General features: G+C 40.3%; 1 protein-coding gene across 1 annotated transcript in view; it reads left to right on the top strand.

Annotated features, from left to right (window-relative positions):
• The first annotated feature begins 14,328 nt into the window (after positions 1-14,328).
• Positions 14,329-21,823, top strand: part of LOC115417205 (inactive serine protease PAMR1-like) — a 50,466-nt gene continuing 42,971 nt past the window's right edge. Inside the window, exons 1-3 of the mRNA XM_030131212.1 lie at positions 14,329-14,443; positions 18,628-18,798; positions 20,415-20,540. Coding sequence (XP_029987072.1) covers positions 14,338-14,443; positions 18,628-18,798; positions 20,415-20,540 — 403 coding nt within the window. The 5' untranslated portion in view covers positions 14,329-14,337. The remainder of the gene's footprint in view (positions 14,444-18,627; positions 18,799-20,414; positions 20,541-21,823) is intronic.

Below are 21,823 nucleotides of genomic sequence, written 5' to 3' on the forward strand. Positions count from 1 at the left end.
TTAATTGCCAGGACAAGGAGTGCGTGGAAGAGGAAGTTTCTGATACATCACTAGATTCACTCCACTGGCTCCCTATTTTATATCGTTTTCATTTCAAAATTCTGGTGCTAACTTTCTGGGCTCTACTTAATAATTTCTTGTTCGAGTTTAATATCGTTTTGTAGATAGTTAAATCAATCAAACTGTCAGCTAGGTCGGAGTGAAAGGAGCATCTCTTGTTTAAAAAGGCTGAAGTCTTACACCCACAACACACTGGGCCAAGGCAATCTAAGCAGAGAGGACACCGGTCCAGTCCCTGGAAAAGATGCCTACAGTACTTGGTACGATAAGGTTACTGAGCATTTTCTTAAAAAGAAACGGAGGGCCGAATGTATGTTTAAATATCCATCCATCCATTATCCACCGCTTATCCGGGGCCGGGTCGCGGGGGTAACAGTCTAAGCAGGGATGCCCAGACTTCCCTCTCCCCAGACTCCTCCTCCAGCTCTTCTGGGGGGACCCCGAGGCGTTCCCAGGCCAGCCCACAGACATAGTCTCTCCAACGTGTCCTGGGTCTTCCCCGAGGTCTCCTCCCGGTGGGACATGCCCGGAACACCTCCCCAGGGAGGCGTCCAGGAGGCATCCGAAACAGATGCCCGAGCCACCTCAGCTGGCCCCTCTCGACGCGGAGGAGCAGCGGCTCTACTCCGAGCTCCTCCCTGGTGACTGAGCTCCTCACCCTATCCCTAAGGGTGCGCCCAGCCACCCTGCGGAGGAAATTCATTTCGACCGCTTGTATCTGGGATCTTGTCCTTTCGGTCATGACCCAAAGCTCATGACCATAGGTGAGGGTAGGAACGTAGATTGACCGGTAAATCCAGAGCTTGGCCTCTTGGCTCAGCTCCTTCTTTACCACAACCAACCGGTACAGCGACTGCATCACTGCAGATGCTGCACCGATCCGTCTGTCAATCTCACACTCCATCCTTCCCTCACTCATGAAAGAGACCCTGAGATACTTAAACTCCTCCACTTGGGGCAAAGACTCCCCGCCGACCCGGAGAGGACAAACCACCTTTTTCCGGTCGAGAACCATGGCCTCGGATTTGGAGGTGCTGATCCTCATCCCGCTCACTTCACACTCGGCTGCAAACCGCCCCAGTTATGTTTAAATAACGTGACTTTTTTTTTGTTTTGTTTTGATGTAAGCCGACAATGAGCTTCCCCTGTCTGAAAGACAAGCAGCCGCCACTGATAGTCATTCTCTTCTTTCCATTATAAACAGTCTTTATGGACACTCCAACTATTTTTGAAATCTCCTTTGGTGTGACGAGTGCATTCAGCAAATCACACACTCTTTGACGTTTGCTTTCCTGATTACTCATATGGGCAAAAGTTTCTGAAAAGGTATGGATAATAGTGTTAGGTATGATTATGACATCAATACATGTTTGGTTTCAAAACAATTGACGTAGTGCCTGCTGAGAAAAAACAACTAAATGTTCATTGTAAATTTTGCTTCCCCACCCTGTATACACCTTTGGTCAGTATGTATCATATATGATACAAGGTGCATTGAAGGGTTAACGTACACAGATTCACATGGGGCCCTTATTTTCGTCAGGCCCATGCCTTAAGACAACACCTAATGCTATTAAAAACTCCAAGTGTCACATGGGGCGTTTATAGTATATACTGAAGTCCGTCTTCTATCATTTTCTCAGGTATGTTAAGTCTGTTGGTGTTGAACTCGGAGCCGTAACTAGTACTAAATTAGTCCTGAATATTTCATTTTGTGCTTCTAGTCCTCCACACTCCCTTTATATGAGTGAAGTTAATGAAGCTGGCGGCCGTGTGATTTGCGGGACGTTGAAGTGAGACGTTTGCGCATATTGCTGCCGTACTTGGACCTTGAAAGGTCAATACTGTGTCGAGTCTGTTTCAAGCATAAAATCACTATTTCCTCACAGGCCACTAAATCCCATTCATCAAGCCCTGGGTGTGAAGCATCTGGCTGTAAATGCAAACGGAGCACATGTGAACCTCTTCTAAATGCTCCTGAAGCTAATATTAGGGCTGGAGCATAATGAAATCAATCTGTCACAAGAGACAGTGTTTTCAGGAGCACAAAGGACAAATAATTAGGCCTGGACACAATAAATCAGGGGTATCAAACATATGGTTTGCGGGTCAAAATCCCCTCCCCCCCCCAAAAGTCCAGTCCAGCCCCAAAGATCAGTCTGTGCAAAAAATTCCTCTGGCAACAATAAAAAATCGAGGGTGTCAGAGTTATTTTAGTTCAGTGGTGTCAAGTAAAATAATAACATAATAACTTCTAATATATGACAACTCCAAAGTTTCTCCTTGGTTTAATGTGAAAAAAATAAAATTACACTATGAGAATATTTTCATTTTTCACAATAAAATCTGAATAACTTGAACAAATAGGAACAACATGGAACTTCTAAAGAAAAATCTCTGAAATTTTAACAATAATATTCAATGGCCAGAATACAATACGTCCTATCTGAAAAAAATCACTTTTTTCAGGAAACAAAAAAACTGTTTAGTTTTATTATAGTATGGTCTTTGTTAAAGATATCCAAGCATATTCCACTGTTCTCAGACTCTCTTTCTATGTTATGTGTTAACAATACATACTAGGTATACTAAATTTAATGTGAAAACTCCAAATCTAAAAATCGGCAGATAGGAGGTTTTGTTTTTTGGCCATCGACATGCCTATTACTAAATGTTTTGCACATTTATAGATCCACTATGATCTCTTAGTTGTGTTAACTGTAAGCTTAGACATAATATTGGTGAAATTGCAGTTATTTCATATATATATATATATTAGTATGTTAAATATCTCAACTTCATGTTTTCTGCCTGAACCATGTCCCCACTGTGATGCAGTGACCCTCACAGCTGTCACAGTGGGCGACTGCATTCTTTTCTATAATGACACAGAATGGAAGTGAAGATCCGTGCATGTTGGATGACTCCTACCTCTGAATGGAACATTTTCAGGGGCTAAAAATAACTGACAGATCACCATGGGCAATTACATGAACCAAAAACCACTGGTCTCTGATGTCAGGAACTCATTTTGACAGTGAATCTGGCCTCGTGACACTGATCAAAGTTGTGTAACTGTGTCATTCAGTTGAATGCATAATCCTCCACTCGTCCTACCCCTCATGCCTGATGGGGTCAGGTTCAATAAGGCCAAATCCTTAACTAGAATTGTAAGTTCCAAAGCTGCCCGTATCAAAAGCTCTCTCTCTTTTTGATGGTGGACAAAACTGCCACAAAGTTGATGGCAGAGTTAATCACCACTGACACTTTATGTGAAGAAGCGTCCTCTCGTCTGTCCTGTCTGGAAGCACATGTTCGTCCTACTGTGAGTTCAAATCTGCTTGCATCTGACGCACGCTTTTTTAACCATTTCACATCCTCACTAAGAAAAAAAACCCCTTATTTTTATTTTTCCAGAGAGATGTTAAATATACGTTTGTAATATACAGCTGCGATGCCCATATGTCCATTTATGGTCAAAGTAGGGTCTTGTTTTAGTACATTTGTTTTATGAGAAACCTCAAAATAACAAACCATTAATAAATAATGCCTCTAACATGTTAGTATACATGGACACTGATATGGTGAATTAAATTAAATATGTAAAATAATTTAATATATTGAAAGAAAATGTCTACACTGAGGGTACGTTTACACGGCAACACTAGGATCTAATTCCGCAAAGATTTCTCCTTTGCGTTATAAAATCATTCCGCGTTAAGACGAAGCCACTATGATAACGATCTGCGTTAACATGAGTCCACGAGGATGGCTGAATACGCTGTAGTGGCCATGCCAGACCAGTAGCTGGCGATCTCCTAACTGTCCTCCTTCGATGGTACATTAGGGATTGACTCAGGCATTGGCGAATATAAGAAATGCGTCTCCGCTGGTCAGAGTGTAGACGCAGTAAGTCTAACTTTTGGTGGAGAAGCGACAGCAAACTGAGCACAGTTAGCAGCACGTATGTTGTTCTGAAACCGGCCATTGTTGTGGTTGTTCCTTCTTTTTCTGCAGCTTTATTGTGTCATAGAGGCTGGCAAACCAGCTTGGAGGCGCATTACCGCCACCAACTGGCCTGCAGTGGGTTAACTGGCGGTTCTTGGCTGCGTGCGCATGCGGTGACGTCATATTTTACCCCGGAACGCTCTGATTCGCCTTAACACGGAGCTGAAATGCGGAGCGTATCGATAACATTCCACCCTGGACCCTGGTAACAAAAGTTTCCGGATTCAGGCACTCTAGGCACCGTTTCCATGTTAACAGAAGGCTAATCCGCCATGAAATCTTCCCGGAGTCGACTGAATCCTACGCCGTGTAAACGGCCCCTGAAATGCATCAGCTCTTTTAAATTCTAGTATTTATTTCTCATGTTATTGTATTGTTGTGGACTATTATAATGATGAACGATGCTCAGAGAAAGAAAATTTTATGATGCCTTAATACACACACACACACACACACACACACAAACACACACTTTCCATCTTTCTGCAGTTTAGTTCAAAAGTAATGAGTTATTGAACTTAGTTTCACACTTATTTTCACAGTCAGATCTTATGTTCAAAAGCCAAAAGCTCCAATACCTCAAAAACTAATGAACATGTAAGGTTAAATGTTCTATAGTGTTTACTTGGATTAACATTACACTCTAAAAGTATGAGGAAAATAAGAGCCGGTCAGCCAGGAGGCTTTAGGTAATTTCACAAGGACATAAAACTAGGTGATACCAAACATGTACTGTACCAGTTACTTTTTTGTCTCATAACATATTTATACAGTTTATGTATTTTATGCTGATCCTGATGATAGAAACAAGTTGTTCTTACACAAGTTCTTGTACAATGTGAGAGTGAATGAATAATGGGTCAATAATGTAAAGCGCTTTGGGTGTCTAGAAAAGCGCCATAGAAATCCAATCCATTATTATTATTATTATTATTATTATTATTATTATTACAAGTACCTGAAGCAGTGCCAGAACTTTTGACATTGTTTTATGGATGGTCTCGCATATTTACTTAATTATTGACCTACTGCTGGTCAAATGGTCGGATAGCTTTAATGATATTATCTTTATTTAACTATCTTTATCACTGGACATTTCAACTTTTTGGGTAAGAGCATATTTTCAGAAAATTATTTGACCTGTAGGCCATTATACCATAATTTAGAATTCATCTAATTAAAAACGTAATGAAAATACACTATTGTGACAAAAATAAATACTATATGCACATCATTTTTTTGTTGTTTGTTGAGAAGTTGATCTGTTTAAAGCCTCAGCTATCTATCCATCTATCTATCCATCCATCCCATCCCAATATATAAATAAGAAAAGCACTCGGAGAGCGCAGACCTCCACCAAGACAGATCTGCCCTCCCACCCCACCAAAATTTAATCATTTCTTCCTTGTGCCAGTATCAACATTTTTTGAAAATTTTATGAAAATCTGTCTATAACTTTTTGAGTTATCCTGCTAACAAACAAACACGCACGCATGCAAACACACAAAGCAAAGTGATCACAACACCTCTGGGCAGAGGTAATTAAGGAAATAAAATGTAACTGAATATTTTTTAATCAGTTCATGTTGTCACCAAGTGTGCATTTTACGCACACTTGGTGACAGATGCTAGTATTTTTGAACATTTGACCTAGCACCAAAAATAATAATGCAAATTACCCAATGTTGGAGTTAATCATTGACATATGCCAGGATGAAAAAAATCAAATAATATGTGATCCACTTTTTATGTAGTATATTGAAATTTTTTTGTTTGTTTTTTGCATCCAAAAAAAAAAAAAAGGTTTGTTTACATTACAAACATGACATTCAAAGGGTTAAAAATGTGACAATTATTGAGTACTTGGTATTTTTATTTACAGCTCCAGTTGATGAAATAGAAAAAGTGTAAAAGAATTAAAAACAAACTGTATGAACATTTTTTTGACATTATTCCACAATTGTGCCAAAAAGGCACACTTGGTGCTTAGTAAGGGCCTTGGTGGACAGGATACCAGATGGTAATGTCTACCTGGTACTAACCCACTGTTTTTTATTTTTTGTCTGTTTTTTGTCTTGTGCTGCTGTATGTAAAGCTGCCGAATACTTGACTTTCCCTTGGGATTAATAAAGTATCTATCTATCTATCTATCTATCTATCTATCTATCTATCTATCTATCTATCTATCTATCTATCTATCTATCTATCTATCTATCTATCTATCTATCTATCTATCTATCTATCTATCTATCTACACACACCTTTATTCATTAACTACAATTTATTAAAGATGTGGGAGACTTTCGTGACCAATTTTTCCTCACATCTGTCAAACCTCAGTCATATCCTCAGTTTCATGAATCTGTTCGTCTCTCTGTCATTACTCACCTGAATCTCTTGCATCACGGTGAACAGTTTCTTAGTTCCAGACATCTAGATCTAGACATAATAGTCTGCCTAAGTATTTTATTGCTAAGGATATTGAAAACTATAACATGAAACAGGTGGCTAATAGTTTGAATGAATTCTTTGTAAATGTAGGACCGGATCTTGCAAGAAAACTCCATGATCCAGGGAAATATGGTGAACATTTATCAGAAAGAAACAAGTGCTCATTGTTTCTTAAAGCAGTAAATGAAAATGAAATTGTTAATATTGTTAGAAAATGTAAGAACAAACTGTCGACCGACTTTAATGATATTAATATGTCACTGGTGAAAAAGGTCATTGAGGGGATTTCAAAACCACTAACCTATATATGGAACTTATCATGTCAAACCGGTTCATTTCCAAATACAATGAAAATAGCTGAAGTCATACCTCTATACAAGGCTGGAAACAAGCACCATTTCACAAATTACAGACCTGTGCGCCATTTATTCCTCCTCTTTCACCAGTATCAGTTCTGCATACAGACCGCTGGGTTCCACTGGTGTCAGCGGTGCTTCTGTTCTGCCCACCGCTGTTTACAGTTATTACTGCGGTTAGCCTACCTTCTCAGTATAGTTAGCCTACCTTCTCAGTATAGTTAGCCTACCTTCTCAGTATAGTTAGCCTACCTTCTCAGTATAGTTAGCCTGCAATGCCTGTTGTGCTTAGTGGCGTGGAAAAACAGAATAGTCCTCATGTGGTCTGGTGCTGCAGAGCCGTTTAAACCTACAGGAGGACTTCCCCTGGACTATTACCCTATAGACAGAGTGGTTGTGGATCTACCTGCTCCCTTTGAGTTTCCTCAGCTGGGTGAGGCAGATGGAAGTGGGCGGAGCTACGGCGGGCGACACCGCATAGCTGGAGCTGGTGACAATACCGCCCACCCGTCTGTGCCGGTCTGCTTTAACTATGGGACAGCCTTCCACATGATGAAGATGGGAGGGGCTTTTGGACACAGACAGTTAATGGACTGTTTTAGGCAAGGCAAGTTTATTTGTATCGCACATTTCAGCAACAAGGCAATTCAAGGTGCTTCACACAGGACATTGAACATTTAAATAATTAAATGTGTATATGTGTAAATAATAATCCTACAACATAAATGTAAATAGTTATTTGTGTAAACACTGTCAATATATTTTTTTAACAAATACCTGAATTAACTTATTCCCTGTAATTTACTTCATTGTTAAACTTTACATTCCTTCAACATAAATTATTTTAACTTCTGAGCCTTACACTTGACTTAAAAGAACTCAGCCTCTCAGCAGACCTGGTATTTTCTTTTTAGTTTTAGAGCTAACATATGGGCTCGTTCACCAGTTCCGGGGCAGAGCCTGGAGGTGTACAGCTGATGTGAGCCGGCTGGAGCTGGTACTGGTGTTTTTACCTCTCAGTTGGGCGTGCATCACTGTTGTTCGTAAACATGTAAACTCATGTATGATGCCTTTATCACAAGCAGACATACTCACAAATAACAAAACACACAAACACCAGTCCAAAGAAAAACACCAGATAAAGCAACAGTTCTGACTTTCTAGATCCAGATAGCGTGCCTACCAATATGGCAGTGTAAACAATCATCACATGACCAGTGACGTCACGTGCATACCCTCTATAGGAGGACAGAGGCAGTGCCCTTCTTTCCTCTGTGGTCTGGCTCCAGCTGATGAGCTGAACGGAAAACACCTGCTGCAGATTGGGAGAAAGAGGTCACACAGTTTCCATTTGGCTGCAGACACAGAAGGAGAAACAACAGACTGTTCAGCTGGAACAATCCATGAAAGGATACTGGTTGGAGTGAACTGCAGTATTTTTGTTTAAATCATGTTAATGAAGATTGTGTGTTTGACAGCTTTGCACCTTAAAAAGTTAAATTAATATTAACATACTTTGAATAATAGAGCACTTTAACCCTTTCATGTACAGTGGTCACTCCAGTGGTCACTTCTTCTCCAGCTGTTCTCTTGTATATTCATGGGTTTTGTTGTTTTAGTTCCATATCAGCCGACACAGTGGACACTCCTGCATCATCCCATACACTGACATTCATACAATTATTGTAACTTTGCTGCTCTTGATAAACCTGATCTGCACTAACATGTTTTAGAGTAAATCAATTGCTAATTGTTATTATTCTGTAATTAACCGTTTTCTGAAACAAAAAGTTTTTGTTTTTGGCATATCCTCCTGAGACCCAGCAGTGCATTTTGTCCTCTATAGGGGACAAAAGTTTGACAGTTTAACTTAAATGCTGTCCATTGCAAAGGACATTCCATTAAAAAATCAATCAATAAATTAAAATGATTTTAAAAATGTATCTGAAAAAACTGTTGCATTATGCAGTTTCCAATCAAGACAATTTTTTAGTGTAAAAAAGCTAAAATTGTCAATTTCCTGGGTCTAAGGAGGATATTATCTTCATGAAATGAGCAATAACTAGTATTTGAGTAGGATAAAATGTGAGAAAACATCAAATTAGCGGCATTAAAATGTTTTTATTTGATAGTTTTCACACAGTTTATCACTTTCTGATGATGAGTTTTAAATACATGTTTCTTTGCCTCAAAAATTAAACACATGGTGTCCAGCTGAGTGGACATTTTTGTAACTCCGTGAAAAAGAGGTTCATAAGAAAAAAAATTCAATTGCATTGCTTTTTTCATGCCTAAAGAGGAATAAAAACACTTAAGAAAAAATATTGACTAAGGTTCTCATAATTCATGTATGAAAGGGTTAAAAACTTTAAGTTAAAATGTTTGAGTAGAAGTACTTGAAAATGTTAAGTTAAAATGAGACCATGTGAATAACATGTTACTTCAAAAAGCTGAGTTAAAGTTAAAATATTTGTTTAATGAAGGACTTTGAAATGTCTAAAAACAATTTGAAAGCATGTGACATTGTTCTGTTTAAAAATAATTTGATGATTTGTGATATTTGTATATTTCTGTTTTGTTTAAAGGTTTTTAACTAGGGCTGGGCAAGTTAAAGCGTTATTACCACGTTAACACATTCATTTTATTTATAAAATGAAACTGCGATGAGCAAAGCACCGATATTTCGTTTAATAAAGTACTGATGGTGCATTTATTGAATGACAATATAGCAAGTCTGAAGTCTGATTAAATAACACCAATAATTTTTTTCTCTCCTGTTAATGCGGTTTTATTCTAACTCCTATTCTTCTGCTTGTGTGCGTGTAGCGATTAGCTGCAGATAGACAACAGGTTTACCAAGAAAAGACGGACGCCCAAAACTTGTGTCCAAATCTGTTCCTGTAGACTCACTGTAAAACTGACACATACAAACAAAATATGTCTGAGTTCTGTTCACTGCCTTAGTACATTTACATGGCATTATACATTTAAATGAATGGGGAAAAGAACGCTAGCTCGATGCTAACTCGAAAGGGAAAATCCATAGACACGCTAACGATTAGCATTTACAGATTAATTTAAGATTTACAACATCTTTTTATCCAGAAACAAAGGTTCACATCAGAGATATTTGATACTATTCATTCTGACAACAACTGAACAGAAAATACTCAGACAAACGTTTTTGGGGCCATACAAACAGAGTGAAAGAAACGTGTCTGTTAGTTCCTTCTTATGTCTGAACTGACTACGGGAACACCGCAAGGACAAAACATACGTTAGTGACACTTATTCCCACCACTAGAGGGCCCCCTTTGTTTACTTTGAACAACTGAACATCACATATTATTGGGCTTATTAGTATTAGTACTGATTAGTGGGACTAAGACTCCTGTCAATCACTCACAAGTGTAAATAAACATGAGTGGACATAAACATGTGTAACAGTAGCTGTGTGTTCCATGGACATTTTCATTTGAAATGTCTTCAGATGGTGGGGGGGAGAAGGACACAGGTGTTTGGAAGAACTGACGTGCAATTATTTTTATCAGTGGAGTACTGCAGTCTGAGATATCACTGAAAGGAAATACACGCTGCTGATGCCGGCAACCCCCCCCATAACTATGCGATTAATCGTGATTAATCGCATAAATCCACACGATTAATTGCAATTAAAAAAATGTAATCACTGCCCAGCACTATTTTTAACCTATTATTCTGCATAATAAAAAAGTAAAAGGAAGAGGAGTTGAGCCGTTCATCTTTCATGGTGCCAGGCCTTTTTCAAGTCTGGGCAGTAGCTGAACACTGTAAAAAACTGCATAACTTGACAATACAAAACTATGTTTTTGCACATTTATTATGTATATTTCTTGTTATGTATTATGTGTATTTCTAGTAATTATATTGATATATTGTGTGGTACATATTGTACAAATTTCTGCACTAATTTTGTGTCTTAATAGTGTGTTTTAACCCTCCTGCTGCTCTCATCTCATATTATGTACACCACCCCCACCCCTGCACATTTTTAGTGAAATTAAAAGCTCTGAATCTTTACTTCTGTAATCATGTGGCAACACACTAAGATGGAAACTGTATCTCTGGCTCCATCTTATGGATGTAATGAGGAAATACACACACAATCCCAATCTCCCAGTACGTTGGTATGGATGCGAGTCACTTTGTCTGTTACTGACCTGTAGTCTGTTTCTGCAGCGTATTAGATTAAATAAAAAAAAAATCATACCATTAACACCCCCCCTCCATTTAGCCATTCTGTCAGTCTGCCCCAGGGCAGCTGTGGCTACAAATGTAGTTTACCACCACCAGAGTGTGAATGTGAGAGTAAATGATTAATGAGTCAATAATGTAAAGCACTTTGGGTGTCTAGAAAAGCGCTATATCAATCCAATCCATTATTATTAATATTATTATTATTATTATAGTCACTAAAAGCCCAATTAGCACAGGCAGGGCAGTATATGAACAAATGGGTTTTTCCAGTCTTTTATCGACTGACATATTTGACATCTCTTCCTCTTCAGTTCGGTGACAGTTGTGGCTTCAGTTTCAGCCTCAGCCATTGTTGTGTAGTTGTTGTTCGCCAGGAGACATTTGTGGGATGTAGTAGTTGTAGTTTTAGTAGTAGCAGCAGCCCTATGCACGGTTCGAACGATAGCCGTGGATGCTTCAGCGTGGGGAAGACGCTCCCTTCTTTCCATGAGTGGAGTCACCAGCGCCCCCCCCCCCCCAGCTGCTCCAGGAACACCCTACTCTTGTTGCGCTTGTTGGACATCTAGGTAGGGTTGACCTCTCGTGATATCAGAAAGGCATTGTAGGCGGACACGCTGATGATGTAGTGGAAGATGGCCAGGGGCCAATGGACGGTCATCCTCCTGGTGCTACACATGGTGATCAGCTTATCCAGGTTGTCCCTCCTCCTTTATTACTGTTGTAATCCAGGATGATGGCCGGCCTCCTGTCCCAGCAGTCGCTGATGTCAGCCTTGTTGTGACTAGCGCTGAGTTTTTGTTTTTGTGTTTTTTTGGGGACATAGGAAACCAGAGACGTGAAGGCAAACTTTGAGGACTAGACCTCTCTGTCCTTCGAGGACAGCAGTGCGGGCAGGAGCTCCGCTTTGTTTTTTTGGACCGTGCCGACGAGGGTAACCTTTCTCCAGAGGAGCTGCTGAGCGAGTTCGTAAGAGGTGAAGAAATTGTCACGTGATGTTGCGGCCCCTCAGCCCTGGTCTTTCTCCGGGGATCCTTCTCCTCCTCTTTCTCCTCCGTTGCTAGCTGACTGCCCGGTGTAGACTTGTATCTTCCAAGTGTCGCTGGACTGGGTATCGTGGGCCACTCACATTTTGATTCCATATTTAGCCGGTTTGTTGGGCATTAGGGATGCAGATTATCGATTAATTCATTAATCGTTAGTTGGTTGCCCTTATCGATTGATTAACGATTAATTGATAAGCGGCGATTTTCCTGAGAACCTGAATTTCTTTTTCAAGACGGTCTATAAGAATAAAAGCTAGATATTGATTATACACTTCATGAAAAAAGCATGTCATATTCCTGAATGATTGATTTATTGAACCATTGGATACAGTCAGTGTTTCCTGTGGTGGTGTGTAATGGGGGGGTGCACGCGTGTTTCGTTGGGGGGGAGTAGTACTCGCATGCGCGCAGTACGGCCGGGGGATGTGTGCATGTGTCACTTTCCGTCCTCTTTCTAATACTATGGGGGTACGGTGCGGTCCGTGCCCCTGCAGAAGTGACAGTGAAACTTTTCACTGACTGTAGACTAGACCAACCTCCAGGAAAACGCTCCGATACCGACCCCACATTTGTGCCTGTATTTATTCGGGGGTGCACCGCTCTCATAAACAGACAGTCTGTGTTTGGTCCTCCATGTCCATACAGACATTCTAACTCATCAACGCCATGATCCGGTTCAATGACCGCCTATCCCAGCCACGGCATCGCAACAAACCGGCAGCCTTCGGACAGGTGTGGTCGGGCGGAAAAGGGCAATTAACCGACAATTAATAATTTAATCGAGCAAATTCTTCATACACACCGTTCGGGGTGCTTGGCGGAGGTTTGCGTTCTCTGAACACTTGTTATATAGGGGCGGCTGTGGCTCAGGTGGTACAGCAGGTCGTCCAATAACCGAAGGGTTGGCGGTTCGAATCCCGCTCTGTCCTAGTCAGTCCGTTGTGTCCTTGGGCAAGACATTTCCCCTCCCTGCCTCCAGCGCCACTCACACTAGTGTATGAATGTTTGGTGGTGGTGGGAGGGGCCGTAGGCGCAAATTGGCAGCCATGCTTCTGTCAGTCTGCCCCAGGACAGCTGTGGATACAGATGTAGTTTACCACCACCAGAGGGAGGATGTGAGAGTGAATGAATAATGGGTTAATAATGTAAAGCGCTTTGGGTGTCTAGAAAGGCGCTATATAAATCCGATCCATTATTATTATTATTATTTTTATTATTATTATTATTATTATACATGATGGAGCGACTGTAACACCCAATCATTTTTCTCTGAGATTAATAACATTTTGATAGAATTTTTATATGCAGTTGAACTGTTGAATAAGCTTCATTTTAAGCCGGTATATTGTAGTATTTCAGATTATGATCTTTATAAACGGGCAAACAACTGCAGTCTGCTTCCAGATTGTTGTTATGGAGAGAACAGGTATCAAAACATGGAAACTCGTGGCCAGTGGCTTAGGTAATGGAAAAGAGACGTACATGAAATAGGCTGTGACGAGTCTGTCAGCCCCATTCCTTCAGGCAAATCTATGGAGACTGAGCTCATAAAGGGGTCGTTCCAGAGGACATCTGTTATGTGTCTTCCAGGATGTGGTGAAATTGTCATGTCCAGTGTGTCAGCTGGCATCCGATGAAACATCTGGGTTAATGAGTTACAGACAGCACACGCCAGCAGTTCCAGAATATACACAAAACCTTTGAAGTAAAAAAAAAACAAAAAAACCTATCTGAATATCTAAGTTAGATCTTCAGAGACTCAGCTGCTTAAACTTTGCTTGAATCTTTCTCTGACTTAGTTTTTTTCCCTGGACTTCCTTCATCATTCTTCGCTGTTTTCCTCATTAGCATGCCTTTATTTCCCTCAAATACACTTTCCACTTCCTTTGCCAATAAGGATTTTTCCCTTGTTACTCTTCAGCTGTGCACTCATTCTGGATTCACAACTAGAGCAGAGACAGGGGAGCCGGTAGTAGAGCTAGCACTAGTGCAACATGAACATTTTACTGAGCATGTGCAGCTTTGAACCAATGAAAACATTATAGAGTGAAAGGGTTAAAGATCTCATCCAGAGGCACTAAAATGAGACTTCTTCATCCACTGCTACGTCACACGGTGAGCGTGTTGGAACGTCTGTAGGTGCTGCTTTGTTGGAAGTTAAAAGTGGGAGCTCAGATGCAAACATGCTCATTTTCCTGACAAGGCAAACGTTTGTGCCAGCTCTCCTGGACTGCAGAATCCACTACCTCCTTCTAGTTACTTGTTTGTGTGTAGAATCATGGCCATATGGTAAGTACAACACACCCGCTGACAGGAGCTGTGATTACTGTTGTTACTGTATACTCCTGTGGAGAGAAACTTGGTGTTTTCTATCCCCAGTATCTACTTTCCTTCGGTTTGTTCTAACTTTTAGCAGAAAAACAGCCAAAACTGACTGACTGACTAACTGTGGAGTTATTTCACGATGATGACTCACTTCTCCTGCTGTTTCAGTTCATGCTGACTCTTTTCCTAAGAAAGGTGCTGCATGTCGGTCCAATTTTATGCACAGGGGTACGCCAAGGAAATACACAATTAGGCCTCACATTAACCCTTTCATGCATGAATAATGAGAACCTTAATCAAGATTTTTTTTCCTCTGTGGACATGAAAAAAACAATGTGATTAAAATTTTTTTTTTAATGAACCTATTTTTCATGGGGTTATAAAAATGTCCACTCAGCTGGACACCATGCATTTTTTATTTTTATTAAACCTTTGTGTACCCAGGGAAGCAATTAAGAACAGATTCATATTTACAAAGGCAGCCTGATGATCATTTACTGACATACTGTGTGAAAACTATAAAACACTTTTCTTAAATACTGCTAATCTGTTCTCACATTTTAACAAACTAGAACTCAGAACTGGGAGAACATGGATCTAGTACAAGTTCAAAGGTGGAAGTCCCAGGTTTGACTGACATTCCAGTGCATTTTCACCAGTAGAAGGATGGAAAAACACCAGTTACAGGTTGAATCCATATATCATTTGTTCATTTGTTTTTCAATTTAAAACCAAAAATCAAAAAACAGAAACAACACTCTTTTTTTTGTTTTTAATTTTCAAAACCACAATGTGAAAAATGGATAATGGTTTGTTTTTCCATTTCCCGATTTTGTGCTCAAATGAAAAATGGAAAAAATGAATAACGACCGTTTCATCGGATTTTGCTATTTTCAATATAGTCAAGTTGTCTGACCTGGAAGTAGTCATTACTAGAGAAAAAAATGAAAAAAAAACGGAATTTTCTAAATTAACAAGATACTGTTTTGTGAAAAAATTTAAATTCGGCTGTTTTTCTGAATTAATTCAGAAAAACAGAGCCGAATTAATATTTGTGTGAATGCAGTACGCTTCCGTACGTATCAAACAGCTGCTTAATTATAGCAAAATATTCCTCCAGTCCGGCCATGATTCCGTCTGTTTATTTTCTTCCCTTGTAACGACTTCTTCTGGGTCAGACAACTGAACTATATTGAAAATAGCAAAATCAGATGAAATGGTCGTTATCCGTTTTTTCCATTTTTCATTTGAGCACAAAATGGTGGTGTAATATTCTATACAGAATATCTAAGTTTAAGAAGTGACACAATATTCTACTGCCACCTATTGGATATGTAGTGTATTGTTTTATATCACGTGCACAGAGTAAGAAGGGGTGTGTCATTGAAGGATTTCTGCTGTCGCTGTAGCATGTTCACCTGAGATCTAATAAATAAGTTGATTGCGTGTCGTTATCCTAGTATTAATTGTACACATTGTACAAAGTAAAACAGGTGGGAGGTCACAGGTTTGACTGCCATTCCAGTGCGTTTTTACCAGTAGAAGGTTGGAAAAACATGAGTTACGGGTTGCCTGGAACGCAGCATTACAGTCTGGAAATTATGGTCGCTAAATTTGTTGCTAGGTGCTATGATTTTACTCCACACCCCAATTTCAAAACACCACTGAAAATACACTGTGTGTGTCTGAAACTATTTCACCTATCATTAGCCTCATAACATAATTTCCTAAGTCATAAGTTCCTACGTTCCTAAATCAACTTTACTCTCCTAACACTGCTGCTACATTTTTTGCAGATACAATATGGTAGCAAATATGACTTCAGGCAATTATACTATGAGGCTAACGTTAATAAAAACAGGGTGACTGTTGAAATGACCAACTGAGACATTAGTGAGCAATTATTGTCCTTTCAGCCTCCTATAGAGGGTCTGCACGTGACGTCACGGCGGTTCCGCCCACTGAGTGTCAGTCAGAGGCAGATGAGTGACAGCGTTGGCTTCAATCCTGTCTAAACTGAAGAACAATATTGAATCCAAAATGGGGCAGAGCTGTTGTTCATTGATTGTATTTTCAGGTTCTTAAAGCAGTGGGAGCTATCGTTTACAGACACCCAAAGACAAAGAAAAGAGAAGGAGATGGATCCACAAATCCAGGAAACCAAACCTAGATCTGTGTTAATTTCTGCTGTATTTTTGGGTCCAGTCAGACCTGAAATGACCTATTGTTTTGGCTAACGTTCCTTCTTAGTGCAGCTCTTGGTTTCATGATCAGATCTTTCATTGTTTTTGTCTTCAGTTTGTGATTCTGAACCTTGTGCTTCTACATGATTAGTAAACTAACTGAAACTGAGGCCAACCTAGTTTTACAAATACGGAGGAACTGGAGAATAAAGCTACGACGGAGTATTAGGACCACAGAAGAAAAGAAAACCACTGGGCACTACCAGAATAAAGTCAGAAAATATCGATATTAAACCTGTAATTTTATGAGAATAAAGTTGAATACAAAAAGAATCACAATGAGAATAAAGTCGTAGAAAAAAAACTCATAATTTAATGAAAATGTCATTGGTTTATGAGATTAAAGTCGTCATATTTCGACAATAAAGTCATAATATTACCAGAATAATGTGTTAATTTAAACCAGGTGGTGTAAATCTGCTAATTTCCCAGAATGCAGTGGTGCCCTGCTGGTCCACAGCAGTAGTATCTGTGTTGGATAAAGGACTAGATCTGAACTAGACTCAGTAAATCTGCTCAGTCCCAGTAGATCATGCATATATTCACTGGGGTCAGTCCACGCTCGACTGGAAATGACCTTTGGATCAGCTGGTTCTGGGCCCTAGTTTTGGAGCCTTTGGATCAGCTGGTTCTGGGCCCTAGTTTTGGAGCCTTTGGATCAGCTGGTTCTGGGCCCTAGTTTTGGAGCCTCTGGATCAGCTGGTTCTGGGCCCTAGTTTTGGAGCCATTGGATCAGCTGGTTCTGGGTCCTAGTTTTGGACCCTGGTTGTCAGTCCTGATGAAACCATGTATATTAGTTTCAGGTCCAAATAGCGCTGACCCCCTCCCCCCTGGATCAGGTCTGGATCCTCCATGTGTGTCCACATGTCAGTGTTCATGGACCACTTGTTCTTTGGTAGCTCGTACAGATCCATGTCCAGTCCAACTGTCCTTCATTTAAATTCAGATTTCCCATGTTCCTTTGTTTAAGACACTCAGTCTGACTGAGAGGGGCGTGGCCTGGGGGGGAAGTGACGTATGTGCAGACCCTCTATTATTTTCCATTTGAGGAGTCATGTCCAGTGACGTGCAGTGGGGTTCATGGCTGGGGAGGCACTGACTCTTTCAGAGCCAGATCTACAAATATATGGTGGCCTGAGAAACTGGAATAGAGAGAGTGAGCCAAAGGAACGGCCTGGGTATATGGGCTCTGCATCAGGTCAGCATAGGTAGACTGGCAGGAACTCAACAGGAAACCTTCAAAAAGAGCCATTTCAAACTAAAAATAAAAAAAGTTTATGGTCTCACCTTTATGTGTACATGAAATCCATGCGCCGATCCTGGTGAATTAAAGTGTATAAAAAAGAACGAAGAAGATTATAAGCGCATGAATCTGTGGACTCACAGGCGCCATCTATCATGAGGCAGGGGTACTGTGTGCCTCCCCTAGTGACTTTTTCACTATGGTTTCATGATTAATCTGTGAGCCTAAACACAATACAGAAATACATTCCATACGTTCTGCAGATTATGGAAGGATAGAGCATAGAATCAGAGTGTTTGAAAGCATTTGAACTGCGATATACAGAGGGACAGCGACACAGTATTTTCATCGGGTACCAGCAGAGTTCATGAGGGGAGGAGACAGTTCTGCAGGAGGCACAGCACAGCGCTGCCTCACAATGCATCTCCTCCCTGTATTTGAACGGAGCATGCGGAAATTCTGCTATTCTAATTGACAAAAAAAAAGTAATAATAACAATATTGGATTAGAACGGAAAATGAGTTTATAGGACATACCAGCTGACAACTATCAACATTTATTATATTTTATAGTCAAGTTTTTTTTTCTTTTCAAGATTGACAAGGGAGGCTCTGCCTCCTCTGACTGCACGTCACTGGTCATGTCCTTCTGTTTTTCTACAGTTCCTCCTGCAGACGACTGTCCAAGTTCTCGGTGGAGCGTCATGTGTCGTCCATGTTGTGAGTACCAGCTGATCCAGTGTCGCTGCCCCTCAAAAGGTTCGAAGGTGGGCTACACGGTTCCCTGTTGTCGCAATGCTCTGGATCAGTGTGACCCCTGTATCATTCATCCAGGTACACTTCCACCACCACACAGAGAACCGTCGCACTCGTTCCTTCACTGCCTCAATTTCTAAAAAGCAGATGTAGGTTTTTTTCTGCTGGGTGTTAACCCTTTCATGCATAGTGATCGCCACAGTGGACAGTTATTCTACAGCTGTTCTCCGAGGTTCTAATAGTTTTGGGTTTTTCATTTTAGTTTAGTTTTATTTAGTTTTGACTTTTTTTTTCTCTAATTCCTTTAGTTTTAATTTGTTTTAAAGCAGGTTTGCTTGTTTTTATTAGTTTTCATTTTTTTCTAAATGCTTAGTTTTAGTTTCGTTTTAGTATTAATTTATAGTTTTTTTGTATCTTTTATCTTCTTCACTGTCGTATTAAAAAAAAAATCCCATACAGGACTCTGCTATTTTCTCCCAACTTTAGTCTCTGAGTGGGGACGAGAAGACGACTATGAACCACAAGTGACGGACCGTGAAATGTCGTATGGTGCTGCTAGCTAAAATTGCTAGAGCGAAATAAATCGCTTTCGTATCAATCCGACATTGACAAAGACGAAAACGAAGGGAATTTTATCCATAATTTTTATCCGTTTTAGTTAGTTTTGTAAACGCACAATACAGTTTCAGTCAGTTATGTTTTTTTCTTTTAATTATAGTTTGTATTTATTTCAGTTAACGAAAATGTTTTTACAATTCTAGTTTTCATCATTTCCTTAGTTTTCATTAACGATAATAACGTTGGTTTGCGCAGCCACCTGAGTGCGGCCACGGCAGCGCAACCATATGATATTATATGGATGAAACAATCATGACGTGGAAACAGCTGAAACGCGGAAACGGCTGGAGGAATATGCATAGAGGGAAGGGAGCTCCTGCCGTTTCCGCATCGTGTCTGTTCCAGCTGCTGGTGTCAGGCGGCTGCGTGAACCTCTGTTTCCCACAATGCACATCGTGACAAAATTCCAAAGATGCCTGAGTTCCCTCCTGGCTCTGTTTGTAAACACATGGTTTGTTTCTGGTGGATGACACTAAGAAACTGTTCACCGTGATGCAAGAGATTCAGGTGAGGAATGACAGACAGACGAACAGATTCATGATACTGAGGATAGGACTGAGGTTTGACAGATTTGATGAGAAGTTGGTCATGAAAGTCTCCCACACCTTTAAACCGACCACAATGAACATTTGACAGATAAACAGAACCACAGTGCTTCAGTTTCAGCTTCACAGTTTGTCATGTCTTTTATGGATTGTCTCTCTCAACTCACCATATATTTTTTTTATGTAGGGTTTTTTTTTTTTTAACAATTACTAGAAATTTCAGGTGACCTCATTTGAATTCCAGGCGACCCCACGTGGGGTCCTGGCCCCAAGGTTGAAAAACACTGGCTTTAGACTCCCCCAAATGTGAAAGACTGTCAAACTATATGAAAAACTTTTTACAGAGAACTAATGTCTAAGAATCTCTTTACATTTTATTAGTTTTTACTTTGTATGTTAAGATTGTTCTAAGTTCCTGTGGCCTTGTCGATTGTACCTTTGATCTTTGTTAACTGTAATCTTTGAAATAAAGATAAAAAAAAGAGTTTTTAGCACCAAGAGTTAATTATACCCTTCCTTCCACTCTTCTAGGCTGCAGTCTGTTTGAGAATTGTAAATCCTGCCACAATGGGACATGGAGAGCCAATGATGACTTTTTCGTCAATGGAAAGTATTGTACGGAGTGTCGCCAAGGCTGGAGTGGAGGCGACTGTAAAAGTGAGTTTCTGTGTTTACTGCTTTTTCTTTCTATACACGGGCTTAAGATTATGACCCACATCTGTCAAAGAAATCTGATAATGTTCACGGGTCTGGTATCGTCATCCAGTATAACCCCTTTTCCACCAGATTCCCAGGAACTTATTTACCTGGTAACAGACTTCCTGGTAGTGTTTGGGTTTCCGCTGTACCTAAATGAGGCTGGGTCATCTGGAGTCGGTGACTTGAAGTGCTGCTGAATTTCTATTGAGCGTATTCAGCGTATGTGTGATGAGGTCTAGGTTTGGAGTGTATTTGCAGAATACGCTCTTTAACAGATTTTAATGGACACACAAAGACACTGATAGAACAGTCTGGGCTCAGCTGGACTCCAGCTGGATACGCTAAGCACGGCTCAGAAAAATACGCCTAAAAGAGCGTATTCAACTGGAAAACAGAGCAAAAAAGATCAAACTGAGCAAATACGTTCGTTCAGAGCACATTCTGGTGGACAGACAGATTATTGCAACGCATTTGAGGGAGCGAGATGAATACGCACAGCTTGGCTTCAGCTTAGTAATGTATACGACAAATGGACATCGTCATCCGTCCGTCCATCCATCCATCCATCCATCCTTCATTCATTCATCTATCCATCTATTCATTCATTCATTCATTCATTCATTCATTCATTCATCTGTCTGTCCACTCATCTGTTCATTCATCCATCCATCCATCCATCTATTCATTCATTCATTTATCCATCCATCCGTCCACTCATCCATCCATCCATCCATCCATCCAGCTTCTCTTTTTTTTTGCTCCATTTTCCAAATAATGAAAACACAAACAGTGAAGCTTAAAGAAATGGAATAAATAAATACACCATACAAACTGGCTACAGTGGGCTAATGTTGGTGTGGAATGCTACAAATGTGTTCCACCAATCAGTGTTCTTCAGCACATAGCCCCGCCCCCAACAATTTAGGGGAATCTGAACAGGCCTACCCCCCTACCAGGAACTTTTTTCAGGGAAAGTTTGGACTGGAGGGAAAGTAATTTCAGTGGAAACACTGTAAGAGTTCCTGCGATGGAAAAGGGGCTTCAGTGTAAAATATGTCAGCTGTTGAATTCCTCCAACACTAAACAGACAACCTGATGCTTGTTAAACCTTTGGCAAACAGCTGTTTCCAATCGGTCCAGCTGATCTTTGGCTGGATATTTTACCACGCAAATAACTCAGGTCTTGTGCCAGCATGTTGTCTTTGGGGATTGTTTTTTTTTTCTAATTCCTAAAACATCAG

Source organism: Sphaeramia orbicularis, chromosome 3 (genome assembly GCF_902148855.1).
Source record: "Sphaeramia orbicularis chromosome 3, fSphaOr1.1, whole genome shotgun sequence".
NCBI lineage: Eukaryota > Metazoa > Chordata > Actinopteri > Kurtiformes > Apogonidae > Sphaeramia > Sphaeramia orbicularis.